General features: G+C 45.2%; 1 protein-coding gene across 4 annotated transcripts in view; it reads right to left on the reverse strand.

The window, feature by feature from the left end:
* ZFYVE28 (zinc finger FYVE-type containing 28) overlaps positions 1-16,654 on the reverse strand; it is a 162,468-nt gene that overhangs the window by 23,313 nt on the left and 122,501 nt on the right. For 2 of the 4 annotated variants that reach the window (XM_044295512.1, XM_044295505.1), the window contains exons 8-9: positions 12,622-13,980; positions 6,523-6,627 (exon numbers count right to left, since the gene is read on the reverse strand). In XM_044295512.1, coding sequence (XP_044151447.1) covers positions 6,523-6,627; positions 12,622-13,980 — 1,464 coding nt within the window. The remainder of the gene's footprint in view (positions 1-6,522; positions 6,628-12,621; positions 13,981-16,654) is intronic. The other 2 variants (XM_044295524.1, XM_044295517.1) reach the window with 2 other exon arrangements.

Here is a 16,654-nt window from a genome sequence, read left to right on the forward strand (position 1 = left end):
ACTATGAATTGGAGGCTTACAATTTACAGTAGGGGCGCCATTATCCCATACATTATTACGTAATCTCAACACAAGCCCATACGTGTAGTTCACACCTGAGAGGTTGTGGCTGACATGTCTCCTGCACTTACTGAGCTTCACAGTATATAACAGGAAGAAAAAGCAGCGCAGACACAGTCCCCGTGGGAAACACATTATATAAAAAGTACAATCTGCTACCACAAGTTTGTCTCGGAGATTTACACCCTGTCCAGAGCGAGTGAGGCAAGCAACCAGGGAGTAATAGAGAGACACGTCTGGGGCCAGGAGAATACGTCTGGTATCTGTGAAATGAACCATTCATCTGTCTGGAGGTGAAAGCTGCACCACGGCGGCTGCAGAATGGTATTCACAAGTACACCGTCTGTCACTGCAATACACCTGCCAGCTGGCCAATCAGAAGTTACCTCATTATAATAATTATCTGACCACAGACATTACATCAGCCCTGACAAACATGCAGGAGGTAAGGGAGGGAGGATAAGCGGCCACCAGACTCTTCTAGCACCGCTTGTCTCACAAACAATCAGATTTTTTTTTTAGAAATAAGCCGGTTGGTTCTACTTTTATTCCAACAATTCTGGAGCATCTTTTCTTACAATTCTGCGCTGTGTCGTTCCCCTTTTATTCCTCTTAGACATTTAGGAATAACTTGACCACTGGGTGTTACCGGTCGGAGGTGCGTAGCTGACCCATTCCTGACCATTGAATCCCATTCATAGCAGCTGCCATAAAGCAAACACTCTCTGCTGCCCTGTCTACAAAGACAATACGGTAGTATGGAAGTATGCGATTCCAATATGGCTGCCATGGGGAATAAAAAAAAATAGCTACAATATTAAAAATAACATTTGTATGTTCTATACAATAACATCTGACTAATGGGGCTAACATCAAACATGCCCTTTAAATCTAGACCGACTGGCACTACATGACAGATGGAGAATGCATCTGCGGTATAAGGCATGAGATACACTGGTATAAATGCAGTGGGCTTCTCTGCCGCCAGTGATCTCACCGGGGTTATTAGAGTGTCCTGTAATATACACAGCGCACAGTATTGTCAGTATGGACGGCACAGCAGAGCTGGAAGGTTAATAGGGAGGTCCTGTGAGTAGACTCATTAAGCAGCGCTCGTTACAAGCAGCAGCAGAGAAGACGCAAGCAGCGCCAGGGAGGAAGGAAACCTTGTGTTAGTACAAAGGGAAGAAACACAGGACTGACGGGACAAGCTGTATAGAAAATGGGAAAGAGCAGCGTTATGGGGAAACCAAGTCCATCTGGACGATCTGAGGTCTGGAAAGAAGGTTTTCTTGAAGAAAGACGAGACAGGCCCGTTATGTTAAATTCACGAAACAAACAAAGAGATATAATGATGGAACCAGAAGCAAAAGAAAACATGAAGCAGAGATGTTATACAGAACATGATGATCCAGGAGACTGAGGCTGTTCCTCTGATGACTAAAATATGTCAGCCAGAATTAACAAATTTTTACTCATTTTGGGCTAAAAATACTTTTTTCAATCTGTCTTTATTAAAAATGTTCAGATGTTTCTGAGATACAAGAGTAAAAAACAAAAACTTAAAAAAAGTCTGTTTGCAAGCTTTGATTTTGTTTCCTTTGAATCCTGTCATCTGACAGCTCATGTAAGAGCTCTCATCTCTGACCTCCTGACCTCATAAACACTTGTTATAGCGCTGATAAGACTATGACTTAAAGGGGACCTTTCACCAGTTTTTTCTTTATAAAAACAATACCTCTTAATGTAGTCCAGGTTCAGGAGATGCCATCTCCGCTATTTTTTTTTTTTTTCATGATCCGCTCCTCCGTTACACCGCTATGCCCCCTCCTGGTTCTGGCGCTTGATATGCTAATAATAGCATCGGTACAGGGAGAAGAAGACATCAGCTTTTCTAAGTGGGCATCTCCTTCCCCCTGGCTGTGACGTGGTCTAATAGCATGTTCTCGAGAGATTTACCAAATCTCATGAGAACAACTCTCCTCTTCTTCCTGACTGTGAAGTACTCTGCTGCGATTGGACCATGTCACAGCCAGGGAGAAGCACACACCCACTGAGAAAAGCTGATGCCTCCTCCTTCCTGTACCGATGCATTTAACGAGCATATCAGGTGCCAAAAACAAGCGAGGGGCATAGTAGGCGCAACGGTGAAGTGGATCATGAAAAAAAAAAAAATTGCGATATGGCATCTCCTAAACGAGGACTATATTATTAGGGATTGCTTTTATAAAGAAAAAACTGGTGAAAGGTCCTCTTTAAATAAGTGTTTATGAGGTCAGTAGGTCAGAGATAAGAGCTCTACATGAGCTGTCAGATGACGGGATTCAAAGAAAACATTTTATTGGAGGAGGTGAAGCTATGAAAAAATGGTGAATCAGTCTGTTATGCTGTTGGCCATATGGGATAAATATTTCATATTTTAGTAGTACCGATGTTTTGGGACACGGCGATGCCTATGATTTTTGTTTCATTTTTTTATTGCTTATTTATTTTTTATTATGAGGAAAACGGGGTCATTTAGAATTTTTAGATATATTTATATTTAAAAAATAAATAAAATTATACACTTTTTAAAAGTTCTCCTAGGACTCCAAAGGAACATGGTTGTGGCAGGCCTTTGGATCTTTCAGAGGGACCGAGCCTTGCCACAGGGAATGACCAGCTCGTCTGACCACAGATCGGGGTAGCTGTTCCTGCCCCGCAAGCTGTTTTCGATCAGATGCCATGGTTATATTTGACCACGGCATGTGAGGGGTTGAACTCCTGCGATCGGCATTATTGCCGATAATAGACATTAGACTCATAAGTCTCTTGTGTGAAACAGCAGGCACCTGGCAGTTATGGCGCTTGCTCTGCTCTGGCACTCAGAGCTGTCTTTACAGAGATTACATCTGCTGTACATGTATGGTGGATGTTGTCAAGGGGTTAAATGGGTTGTCCCAGTTTTAGGAAAATAAATGTTAAAATAAAAATAATACAGTAAAGGGGTTATCCTAATCAATTTTTGCCCGAAGTTTTCCCCCAAAACTAATCTAGAACCAACAATTAATTTATGGAGGAACCTGGAAGCAAGTGTTCATGTTCCCTACACTGCCTACCACAGGCAAAATTAGGCATTACAGGGTGCCCATTAAAGTCAATAGGTTGTACGCATAAAGTTATGTTTCCCAACCTATGGCTCTCCATCTGTTTCAAAACTACCACTCCCACCATGCCCTAGCAGCTATCAGGGTAGGACAGGAGTTGTAATTCTGCAACAGTTGGAGATCACCGATGTAAACTATGAATGCATTAAGCTATGTGCCGAACCTGCTGATGTCAGAGGCACCCGCCAACCATGTAATGTGTCTCTGACAACAGATGCTTTTCACTGTGTAATGCCTAATTTCCCCTGTGGTGGCAGTGTAGGGAAATTGCTAGGTTCCTTCATAGAGTAACGCTGATGACTGTGGAGACCCAATTTTATTTTTGAGAGAAAGTAAAAAAAAAAAAAAGTTTAACTGCCTGATCCTTTTGTTTTTTGGGAGAAGAGCGGCGGCAAGAGGTGTCCACCATGTAGACCATGGGTGTCAAACATGCGGCCCGCAATGAATATCTTTGCGGCCCGGCAAGTATCTCTGAACATGAGCGCGCTGCTATCGGCGCGCTCATGTTCTCTCAGCAGCACAGGGAGAAGGAAGCTGTCCTCCCTCCCCCTGTGCTGCTGCCGCTGCCACCAATGAGAAGAGAGGAGGGGCGGGCGCACTCACCAATGAGGATAGAGGGGGGGGGGAGGAGGGGCGGGCGCACTGAGCCACCAATGAGGATAGAGGGGGGGGGAGGAGGGGCGGGCGCACTGAGCCACCAATGAGGATAGAGGGGGGGGAGGAGGGGCGGGCGCACTGCGCCACCAATGATAGGACTATTTCCCACACAGAGCGGCGCCCAGCGATGTCTCAGCACTCACCATTAGTCCTGGGCGCCGCTCTGTTCGCCCGCAGTGCCCCATTACTGTCTCCTCTCCTGCTCCACATGCTGCTGATTGCGATGGGAGGAGACATCAGCTTCACTAGTGGGCGTTCCTTCTCCCTGCGCTGCGATTGGACAGCGCTACAGCCAGGAAGAAGGAACGCCCACTAGTGAAGCTGATGTCTCCTCCCATCGCTCCGATAGTAATCAGCAGCATGTGGAGCAGGAGACAGTAATGGGGCACTGCGGGCGAACGGAGCGGCGCCCAGGACTAATGGTGAGTGCTGAGACATCGCTGGGCGCCGCTCTGTGTGGCCTGATAGTGAAAGTCAGTCTTTAACACAATACAGGAGGCGGGTGTCGGCAGCAGAATCGCATTGCCGGCACCCTGCCGCTGACAGGGAGCTGCGATCAGAGGCAGTTAACCCCTTAGGTGCCGCACCTGAGGGGTTAACTGCTGATCTGCCAGTACCAGCCTCCTGTATAAAGAGGTAATTTATCATTGGTGGTGCAGTGTGCCCCCCCTCCCATTAAAATCATTGGTGGCACAGTGCGCCAGCCCCTCTCAACCCCCCCAGTTTTAAAATCATTGGTGGCAGTGGCCACAGGGACCTCTCCCCTCCCCCTCATTGGTGGTGCAGTGGCAGCTTCTGATCGGAGCCCCAGCTGTATAAGCCTGGGGCTCCGATCAGTTACCATGGCAGCCAGGACGCTACAGAAGCCCTGGTTGCCATGGTAACATCCCTGATGCTGTGTGCACAAGGCACAGAGCAGCAGGGACAGTGTGAAGTCCTATTCACCCTGATAGAGCTGAATAGGACAAGGGATGAAAGATCCCAGGTTCTCGCCCCTAAGGCTACTTTCACACTTGCGTTCAGAACGGATCCGTCTGCATTATATTGTAAAAAAAATTCTAACTGTGAAAGTAGCCTGAACGGATCCGTCCAGACTTTTACATTGAAAGTCAATGGGGGACGGATCCGTTTTGAAGATTGAGCCATATTGTGTCATCTTCAAACGGATCCGTCCCCATTGACTTCCATTGTAAGTCTGGACGGATCCGCTTGCCTCCGCACGGCCAGGCGTTTTTTTTTGATGCGGCCCACATAAACTTAAATTTTGTTTTTTTGGCCCATGTTAGCCTTTGAGCTTGACATGCTTGATGTAAGGGGAGCCCGTCATCGCTGCGGCCAGCAATTGGTTGCTGGTTATGTCACATTGAATGTTTTCACTGAGGGACCACAGCGGAGCAGCGCAGGCCTGGGGAAAAAGCAGGAGTGAGCCAGAGCCAGGAAGCAGGTAAGGAATCTTCCCTTTACAGGTCTGGACAAGTGGGGGTGTTTGCCAAACCCCCCCTCCCCATTCTTGCACAACTCCTTTAAGGCCAGTGATTGGCGTGTTAGAACAACGATGGGTGATCAGTAGAGATGACCGATGTTTTTTTTTATTCTGAACCCTTTCTAGCCTTTTACTCCTTAGAAAACCTCTTCAACGCTACTACTGCCCCAAACCATCACCAGATATTGTCATCGACTCCTCTACTGCCATAGACCCGCAGGCATACTGACCGCCAGTGATGCTAACACTAACCTCTTAACGGTCTTAAAACCAGAGATGCAAACATTGACCTCCTTATTGCTTTAGGCCACCAAGTATGCAGAAAATAACCTTCACTACCCTAAACTAAAAGGGGTTAGGTTATGAACCCCTTTACTACCCTAGACCACCAGGCATACTGCCCACCACTGATGCTAAAATTAACTCCGTAACTGGCTTAAAACCAGGTGTGCAAACATTAACCCACTTATTGCTGCAGGTCACCAAGGATGCAGACAATAACCTTCACTACCCTGAACCACCAGGGATATTGTCATTAACCCATTTACTGCCCTAGACCAGCAGGCATACTGACCACCACTGATGCTAACGGTAACTCCTTAACTGCCTTAAAACTAGGGATGCAAACATTAACCCCCTTATTGCTGTAGGCCACCAGAAACATTCACGGCTATAAACCTTTTATTACTCTAGGGCACCAGGGATGCAGACAATGACCTTCACTACCCTAAACCACAGGGGATATTGTCATTAACCCCTTTGCTGCCATTGACCAGCAGCCATACTGACCACCACTGATGCTAACATTAACCTCTAAATTGCCTTAAAACCAAGGATGCAAACATTAACATTACAGCTCTAGGCCACCAGAGGTGCAGAAAATAACCTTCATCGAGTTGGACCTGGGCATTTTTACTATTACTAATGTATGCTGGTAGAAGAAAGTAAGGTATCTAGTGATCTGCGGCTCTTCGGTATGGCGGTGAGGAGAGAACAGAGATTACAATATGTCGCTGTGTGTTATCAGCAGGAAAACGGTGAAGTGTTTGTAAAGTCTCTACGCGGGAGGGGGAAAAAAAAAGTCGAAAAGTTATTGTCACATTCAGAGAAAAGAAAGCAAGCCATCAGAGAGCGCGCTGCGCGGAGAGCGGCGCCGGCTGTGTGACACAGTATTACCTCACAGTGTAACTGCTGGAGAGACTACATGTGGTGACAGAGACACTCTCAAAGTCACTGCTGGCCATGGAGTTGAGGGGAGAGTCACGCGAGTCATCCTGAGAACTGGAAACAAGAATATGGAAATAGCATGAAGTGCGGCCAACACAGACATGAGGAGCACAGCGGTAACCTGCCGAGGGAACAGTAAGCTGTCTGCATGCAAGACGCCTCGCACCGCGCGCATCATCGTGCTGGTCTACGGGAAAGTTCTTACAGATGTAGCAGAGCTAGCTGTCATTTATGACTTTTGGAGCTGTATCACTTGTGATCATCCTCTCGGCAAAGAGAAGAATAAAAACGTAAAACAATAGATTGACACTAATACCACAAATAATACGCTGCGGTATGATGACCATAAGGTGGCATGTCACCATGACAAACTCAGCCCTACTACAGCCGATGAACTTCGCTCTGCAATTTATTGTTCTTTAATATGCTAAAATGATAGTACTAGGTCGCTGTGTGGTACATGGGGAAAAAAAGGCATAATAAAATAATAAAACATAAAATCACAATATAAATATATGTTCATACAGTATATCTTACAGGTTAAAAGACAGAAGATCGCAAGTACAAGTGAACGCTCCCAAAACACACATCTCCCAAGCTGTACGATGTTATTTTTTATCAGAAGTCTATTGCTACATTTTATCTTCCTAATATGTATCTCAAATATCTCAATCTGTTGTTTTAAAGGAGTTTTCCGACCACTTAACATTTTTTAAAAATTTTGAATAAAAGTAGTAGTAGACAACTCTCCGATCCCCTCCTGCTTCTGTTCCAGCGCTTCCTGTCAAAGTCTCGGTACTTCCTGGTTCCATGTGACCATCTGCAGCCAATGACACTGTCTGGGTTGTCAGGGACCAGATTATGATGGAAGTAGTAGGCGAATCGGTGAGCTGAATATTACACCATTCTGAGCATTTTTTAAAAAAATCATTTAAAGTGATGAACAACCCCTTTAATATCAGTCTTCTCTCTGGTGCATACATAGACAAACATGGACTAAAAATCAGATCCAAAGGTTGGTAGTATGAAGAAAGGTAGGAAATATCTACTTTACAGTGCCATACACATATATATATATATATAATACACATAATATAATACAAAACAAGCACATTAGGCGTAGACTGTGTGAGGGGTACTGAGAGGAGAGGACCCTGCCCCCCAAGTGCTTACAATCTACAAGGGAAGGAGAAGTGATGGGAAGGTAAAAAGCGGCTTGGATGGTAGTATGGTAGATGTAGGCTTATTGTAGGTGCTAGGCTTTCTTCAAGAGGAGGGTTGTCAGGTTGCTTTTGAAGGTTTGGATGATGGTGGAGAGTCTGATGTGCTGGGGTAGTTGGTTCCAGAGTATAGGGGAAGAACTGGAGAAACCCTGTGGATGATTGTGAGGAGAAGCCAAGAGAAGGACCATGTAGGACCAGAGAGAAAACTACAGCTTTTTGAGACTGGAGTCGATACATCTGAGCTGGAGGTTGGTCTGACTACAAACAGTGTAGAGTGTTGTCAGACTCTGCTTCAGCTGCATGTATCCCCTAAATATCCTGGACTCAACAGTGAGGCTTGTTGGTACTCCCTACTTGTACCCAGTATGCATCTACCCAATGTCACCCTGTCCCCCAAGCGTATCTCCAGTGCTACAACCTCATATGCACGCACTGGATAATTAGTCAAGAACCTGAGAACGCCATTCATAAGTTAATTTGTCGTGGGGGTAGTCATACTGTATGCCCCCAAGCTCTCCAAAAATGGACGCATCAAGGACTAGTCTGCCTGAACCATTCAAAAAGTGGGCAAAGTGCAGCACTCCTCAACCTACGACAGTGCAGGCAGTTATTAGGGGCCACGTTGCTGGAATTCCTCACCTCTCCTGTCCGCAGTGTTTCGAATACTGGCGTAGTAAAGCTCGCCCCCTTGTAATTGACTGCGCCGATATACGCAGGTTAGAAAAACGAATGACCTAATTTGCTGGAAACGGATGCCAATGGGTGGCGGAATGTCCTGGGGCAGCATATCTGCCCCTTGCAACATTTTGTAATATTTTCCCAAAGAGCTTTCTATCGCATATTTGCCTACAGCAAAAAAAAAATCACAGCAGGAGCAAAAATAAATTTATTTTTTGAAATGTTCAATGCCGTGGCGGAGTGATTAGCGGTAATACGGATGAGCCTTACTGTGCGGGTCTCCTCTCGCCGTTCACTTGCAAACATCCTGTTTTACAAGATCACACTGTTTAGCGATTCCCTACATCAAAACAAGCACTTGAGAAATCGGCAATTATCCTGACGTGGACATGATAAGTGTTGCTTTTAATTAGCGACTGCGGTCTCCAAGCAAATATTCCCCTACGGTTCATTTCCATTTTCTGCTTTTTCAGGCTGAAAATGGGAAGTTAGCAAAAAATTCGGCTCAGATTCGGCTCAGTTTTTGAGGGAGGCTGGAGGGAGACGGAGCCATCCCCACGAACCCTTATGAAGGGACATAAGTCAATTCACAGGTGGTTAAAAGGGTGGTAGGAGATGGAGAAAATATGGCACAAAGAGCGCCACTCTTATCTCTAGGCTGTGTGAGGTACTGCAGCTTAAGGTCTCATGCACACGGCCATTCCGCAATCGCGGTCCCCAATGCACGGGCAACGTCCGTGCAGCGGGCCGGACCCATTCAACTTGACATGTCATTTTTTTGCAGTGCGGAACCACGGAAAGAAACACCACGGAAGCACTCCGTAGTGCTTCCGGTGTTCTGTTCCTTGACTTTGTTCCGCATCTTCGGAATTGCGGACCCATTCAAGTGAATGGTCCGCAACCGTGATGCAGGGTGCCCAACGGCCGTGTGAATGAGGCCTAACTTAGTGAAGGGGGCAGAGCTGCAAAACCACACCCTGCTTATGGACAAGAGTGGCACTGCCCCTGGAATAAATCAGCCATGTTTTCCTAATCCTTTACAACCCCTAACTAAGTATTTACATCTTAACGGCAATGTACACCTTCGGGGCAATTTATTTTTACAATTACATTTAACTCATTTTGGGCTAACAATAATTTTTTCAATTGGTCTTAATTAAAAATATTTAGCCATTCTGTCATAAAGAGTTAACTGTTTGTCTAGCCGTATGAATGGTACTTTCACTTTGTGTCTGTCATATAAAAAAAAAACTTATGTCTAAAAGACTAAAACACTTATTTAAATAGGGTATTCCCATCACAGATAATGGGGCATATCGCTAGGATATGCCCCCATTGTCTGATAGGTGCAGAGGCGGGACCCGCACCTACAAGAATGAAGCAGGAAAATAAACGGAGGGTGCACTGCGCATGCGCAGCCGCCCTCCATTCATTTTTATGGGACCGCCGAAAATAGCCGAGCGCTGGCTCGGCTATTTCAGTCTGCCCCATAGAAATGAATGGGAGCAGGGGCCGCGCATGCACGTGCGCGGTGCGCTCCCATTGACTTCTATGGGAGCAGCGCCTAGTGATGGACGGACCCTGGGAAATCCGGGGTCCTCCAGCCACAGCTCTCCCCGCGCCATTCTCGTTGTAGGTGCGGGTCCCAGAGGTGGGACCCGCACCTATCAGACAATGGGGGCATATCCTAGCGATATGCCCCCATTGTATGTGCTGGCAAAACCCCTTTAAGGCACATTCATCAGTAAGATAAGAACTGAGCTATAATGAGTGTTTATATTTAGGGATAAGCGAATAAACGTAATTTGAATACTGTACGGAGCGAGCGCTCAGTACAGTATTAGAATGTATTGGCACCGATGAGCCGAAGTTATTACTTCACGAAGTCTTGCGAGACTTCGGGTATTAACTTGGACTGGAACGTGTTATGCCTAGTTCAGGACCTGAGAGACACAGTTAGGAGCCCAATGCTAAAATTTTCAAACCAGCGCCTGGATCTAAATACTTTTGTCATCGTAAGTAATTAAAAATGTAGTATAGCCACTGAGTTATTCAATAAAAATGTATCTGTCTAGCGCCACCTGCGGTTTGTTCTTTTCTTTATTTCTCTGTCCACTTCACAGAGGTGGTCACAGGCGCTCAGTTTACATTTTCAGCCATCATCTTCTGTTAAAAGCTGAGGCAGTTACAGGGAAGGAGCTATAGCAGAAATGACATGCCCCCTGAGCTGCCATAGGGAGAAAGCTGCAGCTGAAAGGACAGTCTCCCTGAGCTGCCAGCCTGAAATACCAGTAAATCTAGAAGAACAATTGGGCAATGAATGGGGAGATCTCTGGATCCATGTGAGGTACAGGGCTGGTTCTAGCTTTGTTAGAAAGAGACTAGTGTCATGTACAATGTGATGTCTGATGTTTATTTCTTAAATCAATCATGGCATAACCCATTTAAGACATCATCTCTGCTTCAGGACAAACAGTACTGACCCAAGCCTAACATAGGGTCATACAGCAACATGTGTGCATGAGTACTATTATTTATTAATATAATTTTGTATAGAGTCAGCATATTCCATAGTGCCGTACATAGATTGTCATCAGTCGCCTATTACCTAACCTGATAATACTCCAATAAGAGAATATAAGCGTACTATGTTCATTTTCTCAGACAATACACCATCAATATACCTGTGATAGGCCTCCTAAACCATTATCTCAAATGACACCATTGACTACTTATTCCTATGTTCAAACACCTAGGGTGTATGGACAATGGTTTGGTTGCATTGAATGGCAGTAGGCTCGGTCTTGTCCTGTTAAGTGCTATCGGAGAAGAAAAGCTGGTTGGGTTCATTGGGTTCAGTACCAGTCTATCAATGTGATACCTATGGGCCCACTGGATGTACAAGTGATCCAAAGTGCATGATCAGGTATGGAAGCCATAAGTGGAGAAGTATGTCATTGGTTAGCACTACAAATGTATAGGAAAATCAAAGAAAGGCTGATGTTTTGTATTTCTCCACTGGGACCATGTTGAAGAAATGCTCGGACAGATAATCTTTACACTTACAAGCTTGGAGCTGGACAGCACTGGTCAATAGCGGCATGATGGAGCGTCTGGCATTCGCGTCTCATTGTGAAGTGGAAAAGTTTAGTTCTTAGACAAAGTATCTTAGATCTAACAACTAAGGCCTCCATCTTGATCTACAGAGAAGTTCTTGTGAATCATTGTGATAGTGGATCAGATCCTTCTACCTCATGAGCTTTGGTTCTGGATGAAGCAGCCACAAGCATTTGGTCACCTTAAGACTCAAGTAACAATAGCTCTGAAAAAGTGCCATGCCACTGGGAGCTCCACATGGCATTTTTCAGGACATCATAATGAATTGCCATGGACTAGAATGGGATGACAAAGTGACCTTTGAATAAAGCGGATCGTATCCGCCAGGAGATAAAGTGGCATAGTACCTCCAAGATGCTGCTGTCCCTCCAATCTAGAGACTGGCTGATATGACAGAAGTCGTACTTCTGCTGATAAGACATTAGGGGCCTATCCTAGCACTATCTTACGTCTATGCTGGGACAATGCCTTTAAAGGGGTTATCCTGGAAAAGATATTGAGGACCTATCCTCTGATGGGACCCCCGCTGATTAGCTGTTAGAGGAGGTCAGACACTCCTTGAGCACCATGGCCTATTCCTAGACCGTGTGGCATCACTGAATATCAGCCACATGGCCTAGTTGCAGCTCAGCCCCATAGAAGGCAACCTATGGATGGCATGGACCCAAAATCCCCCAAAGAAGTTTGCTACAAATGTGCTTAGACCAGTCTGTTATTTAGGTGAATGGCCACCACTGTAATAAAAGGACTGCTAGCGTCCACCGGGATAGGCAGACAGTTGCACCGAGCAGCTATCAACTGTGGCTAAAAAAGGCCTTCAGTGGGGGACTGCCCTCTAGGACACAGATAGGACAAATCTCTTAAATCAAGGGTTGACGGACACAAAAATGGAGTAGACAATATAGATACCCTACTTAGAGTATACCAAGATATTATGACCACTGTAAGAAAGAAGTTTTAATCGGAACATATAAGGTATTAGATAAAATAAGTCTAAAGATCAAAAAGAAGCACTATTAAAGTTCCTTACCTGGTACTAGATCTGGTTTCTTCCCTCGCTACTGTTTGAGAACCGCTCCCCTCTGTTGCTTGCGATGGCCCTTTTTCGCTTTCACTCTTTTTCCTTTTCTGATCCCTTTTTAGTTGGGCACTTGAGATGCCAGTCGTCTCCTCAGATTCACTGTCGGTCCCTAGCGGTGAAACAGAGCGGTGTGTCAGGCACTTGGAGGCATGAAGGTGGGTTTGATCCGGTCTGTCAGCGTCTCTCTCTAATAACAAAACAGGAGGACTTTCCATTTTTAACGCCTCTTTAGCAGACATGCAGTTCTCCGGTCTGTCTAAAGGGCCCATTTCTTTGGACTTTATTAAGCTATAGGAAGCATTTATAACTTTCCCCGAGGAGTTCATACTTCTTAAGCCGTCTAAGCCATCTTCTCTAGTGTCGTCACAGCTTCCGCAACATACACAGGAATTGATCAAGCAGTTGGTGGCTGCTATACTAAGTTTGTTAGCCTCTTCCTCATCGTTGACTGTTAATGGGTCTGAGGAAAGAGGAACCCGGCTGCTGGCTAAATCTGGGGAGGTTTCTGGTGAGACACTGGTGGAAAGAGATTTAGGGTTGAAAATGACCGTGGCAGAAATCTTCATCCCACCTGTTCTGTGAGCAATGATTTCCGCAGTCTCCGCATCGTCACCACTAGCATCCCAGCCATTGAGATATAACTGGGAATCCGTCACTTCTAGACAACTACAAGAGTTCTGCAGAGAACCACTTGCCATGAGTAGCTTGCTGCCATCAATGTTGTTGTTATTGCTTAGGTCACTTTCTACATCTTTCAAGAGATCAATACTGTCCACATCCCGATTTTGCACAATGGTGTCCTGGCACTGAGGCAACTGCTTGGGACTATAACAGGAACTGTTGACCCATGCTATGGTATTTTCGGAGGTCCTTTGTCTAGAAAGACCCTCCAGGGCTCCATCAAGGTCTTCCATGAAAAACACCCTATCCTCCTCAACGGTGAGGTTGTCAAGAGGACGTCGGCTGGGGGAGGCCTCAGTGCTAGAAGTAGTAGCCCTGTGAGCAGGTGACTGACAGACACTTGGTGGAGAAAGTAGAGAAGACATTTCATCGCCTACTCTATGAACCATCATGTTGAGCTGCTCCAGCTCCTGTTCATCATACTGCATAGAGCAAGCCAGTTCAACTTCAGTGTTTTCAGCTTTTGACGAAAGAGGATCTTCCGTAGGTAAGGCAGTGACTAAGACAGGAGAGATCGCCGAGGGCACTTCTGGGTCTGTCCGGACCGGAAACTCCACATCTTGTGATATGCAAAGATTTCGTTCTAGAGTGTGCAACTCTTCTTCCGTTAACGTCTGGAGAAGATCTCTGCCAGGAGGACAAAAGAAAGAATGTTTTGTCAGGAGCTAGAAGCATACCCTCGAATATATAACAACTGCACACGATCTTTCACTATTCTACACTAACTGAAGGCATCTGAAGCAAAACTGAATCCAAATGAATTTTTTTCAAGACAACTTTGACAAATCCAAAATATTCAAACCCATTCTAAAGTCTGTTCTGGATACAGGAACACATCTGGAGTATTTTCAAATTTTACAGTTTTGTAAATTTTTGTCATACCTCCAATACGGAAGCTGGGATGGAAATTTTAAGTTATAACGAGAGAGCGGAGAAAATTTGCAGAAGTCATTTCCATCAAGACCTTTACAAAAGTCTGCTCACCTTTAATTTTGGCGTCAAGATAATTTGCACATTATTTTAAAGTCCTGCTGGAGATGACCTCGCACTGACTGGAGGAACAGTTCTAGCAGCCGCATGGACGGCCACTGACTACAATGGGATACATTAAAAAAACTAATGGACAACGAAGGCAGAGTCCTTCCTTTTCTTGCCACATCATTCTAGCAATGGGCAGATGTTACAGAGCTCGGATCTCCACCGATAGGACGCTGGTTGCGTATCCAAGCAATATGCCACCACTTTCAGTGGTCAGACGAAATACAGAAAGACAATCCAAAATTTGACCGCCAAATATTTAAGATGTAATTTTTTTTTTATTTTTTTGGACAGTAGTTGGTGCAATCTGACATTTTTGATCAGAATAGCCATTTAACATTTTAACATTCTCTGCATTTATGAACATGGAGGCCGAAAAGATCTTACAGATTAATTTTAAAGGGCATCTGTCAGCAGATTTGTACCTGTGAAACTGGCTTTTGACAGGAGCGGGCAATGTAAACATCCTCACACCTGGCCCTGTCAATCAGAGTTGCAGAGAGAGCAGAGCCTCTAGGTGTAATGACAACGCCCCCGTTGCACCTACCAGCTCATTTGCATATATTAAAACATCATTTTTCTCAGCAACAAAGATGCCTTCAGCTGCCAAGTGCACATGTAACAGGTCAACCAGTGTCATAGGTACAAAGCTGCTGACAGACGCCCTTTTAATGTCAGGATATATATTTTTTTTTACTGGACAGGAAAATGTACCTGGGGCACTTTGCTATACAGTCGGCCGCTACCACAAGTAAAATTATGGGGGCCTATGGATGACATATGCCACTATATATACTGTAGGAGACTACATGGGATTTTATGTACACCGCATCATTTGTGAACTCCTTAGAATAAACAAGGTCAGAACTACAAAAATAAAAAATCACTATGATTTCACAGAGAGCCTAAGGCCACCAGCAGATGCTGCGGATTATGCACAGTTTTACTGCGTGGATTCTTGTGCAGAAGAAATGCAGCATAAGGACCAGCAAGCTAGTTGGGACCAGTCACATCTCATATACACTTCTTCATTCTGTGCAGAAAATGATCTGCCGAGCAGATTAGGATTATCTGCAGCATGTCAATTCTTTCAGGGGGTTACTACCCTCTTAGATGCAAGGATGAGATCTGTGGAAAACTGCAACAAATCCACTGCAAAAAAAAACAAACCGCAAATAACAAGGTTTTGGGTACAGATTTGGTGCAGAAAGGCACTGAAACCTGTGAGGAATTTCTGCAAGTCTACATGCAACCGCGCAGGAAGCCTAAGGCCTGTTGCAGACGAGCATTCCTCCCGCAGCGAGTCCCCATTGCAGCACCCGGCCTGATTGATTTAGGATGCTATGTAACCCTTACAGTTCCGGATTGTATTGGATAACACTGGCAGCATTATGCCAGTATTATCCAATACATTCCAGAACTGTAAGGGTTACATAGCATCCTAAATCAATATAATGCTATGTGACCCCCGGTAGCGCTGGGAGGTCAGGCCGGGTGCTGCGATGCGGACTTGCTGCGGGTGGAGCGCTCATCTGCAAGGGGCCTAAGGGAGGAAAAATTACCGAGGCACTAACAGAGTGATAAAATAATCATCCAGAAGCAGCAAGTAAGGGCCATGTCCAACAACAGGCAAAAGTGGGTGCATTGACTGGTCCACCAGTGTGCCCCACATAAGCCAGGCCATCAGTGTGGCAAACCATTCCTTTTGTCACAATCAGATGACACGTGTAGCATTTTGTCTACATAGCACAGGTCAAGTGTAGATATAGATATCTTAGCGTCACGTATAAAAACACAGGATGGACCCGACCCCACCCAACCAGGGGGCAGTAATTACATATGCCAACTTTAGGAAATCTGGATGAAGAATACGTCGGCACTAGCACAGAACATAGAAAACTCTTCTGCTCCAGAGGAATTTATTTTTCAGCATTATCTCTATTACAGCTTAATTCTCAGGAAACAAGAGCAATAATATAAAAATAAAACAAAGGTGCAACAATCCCACAAACAGCGGCGTCCCGAAATGTCTCGCTGGCATTTGAAAATGTCTGACATATGTTAATGCATCAAAAAGCTATTAGTTTCTCAGAGAATGTGCAAATAGAAGAAAACTGCGAGAACAGGCAGCAAATGCTTGTATCTACAAACAGCTCAGGTGATGAAGAACTTGCTGGCGGGGACATAAAATGATACTGAGCTGAAAGCCGTATCACTGCTACAATTATTCCGAAGCTCCACGGGTGGCCTAGGCTTTAAAGAG

The sequence above is a fragment of the Bufo gargarizans genome, chromosome 1, assembly GCF_014858855.1.
Source record: "Bufo gargarizans isolate SCDJY-AF-19 chromosome 1, ASM1485885v1, whole genome shotgun sequence".
NCBI classification, from domain to species: Eukaryota; Metazoa; Chordata; class Amphibia; order Anura; family Bufonidae; genus Bufo; species Bufo gargarizans.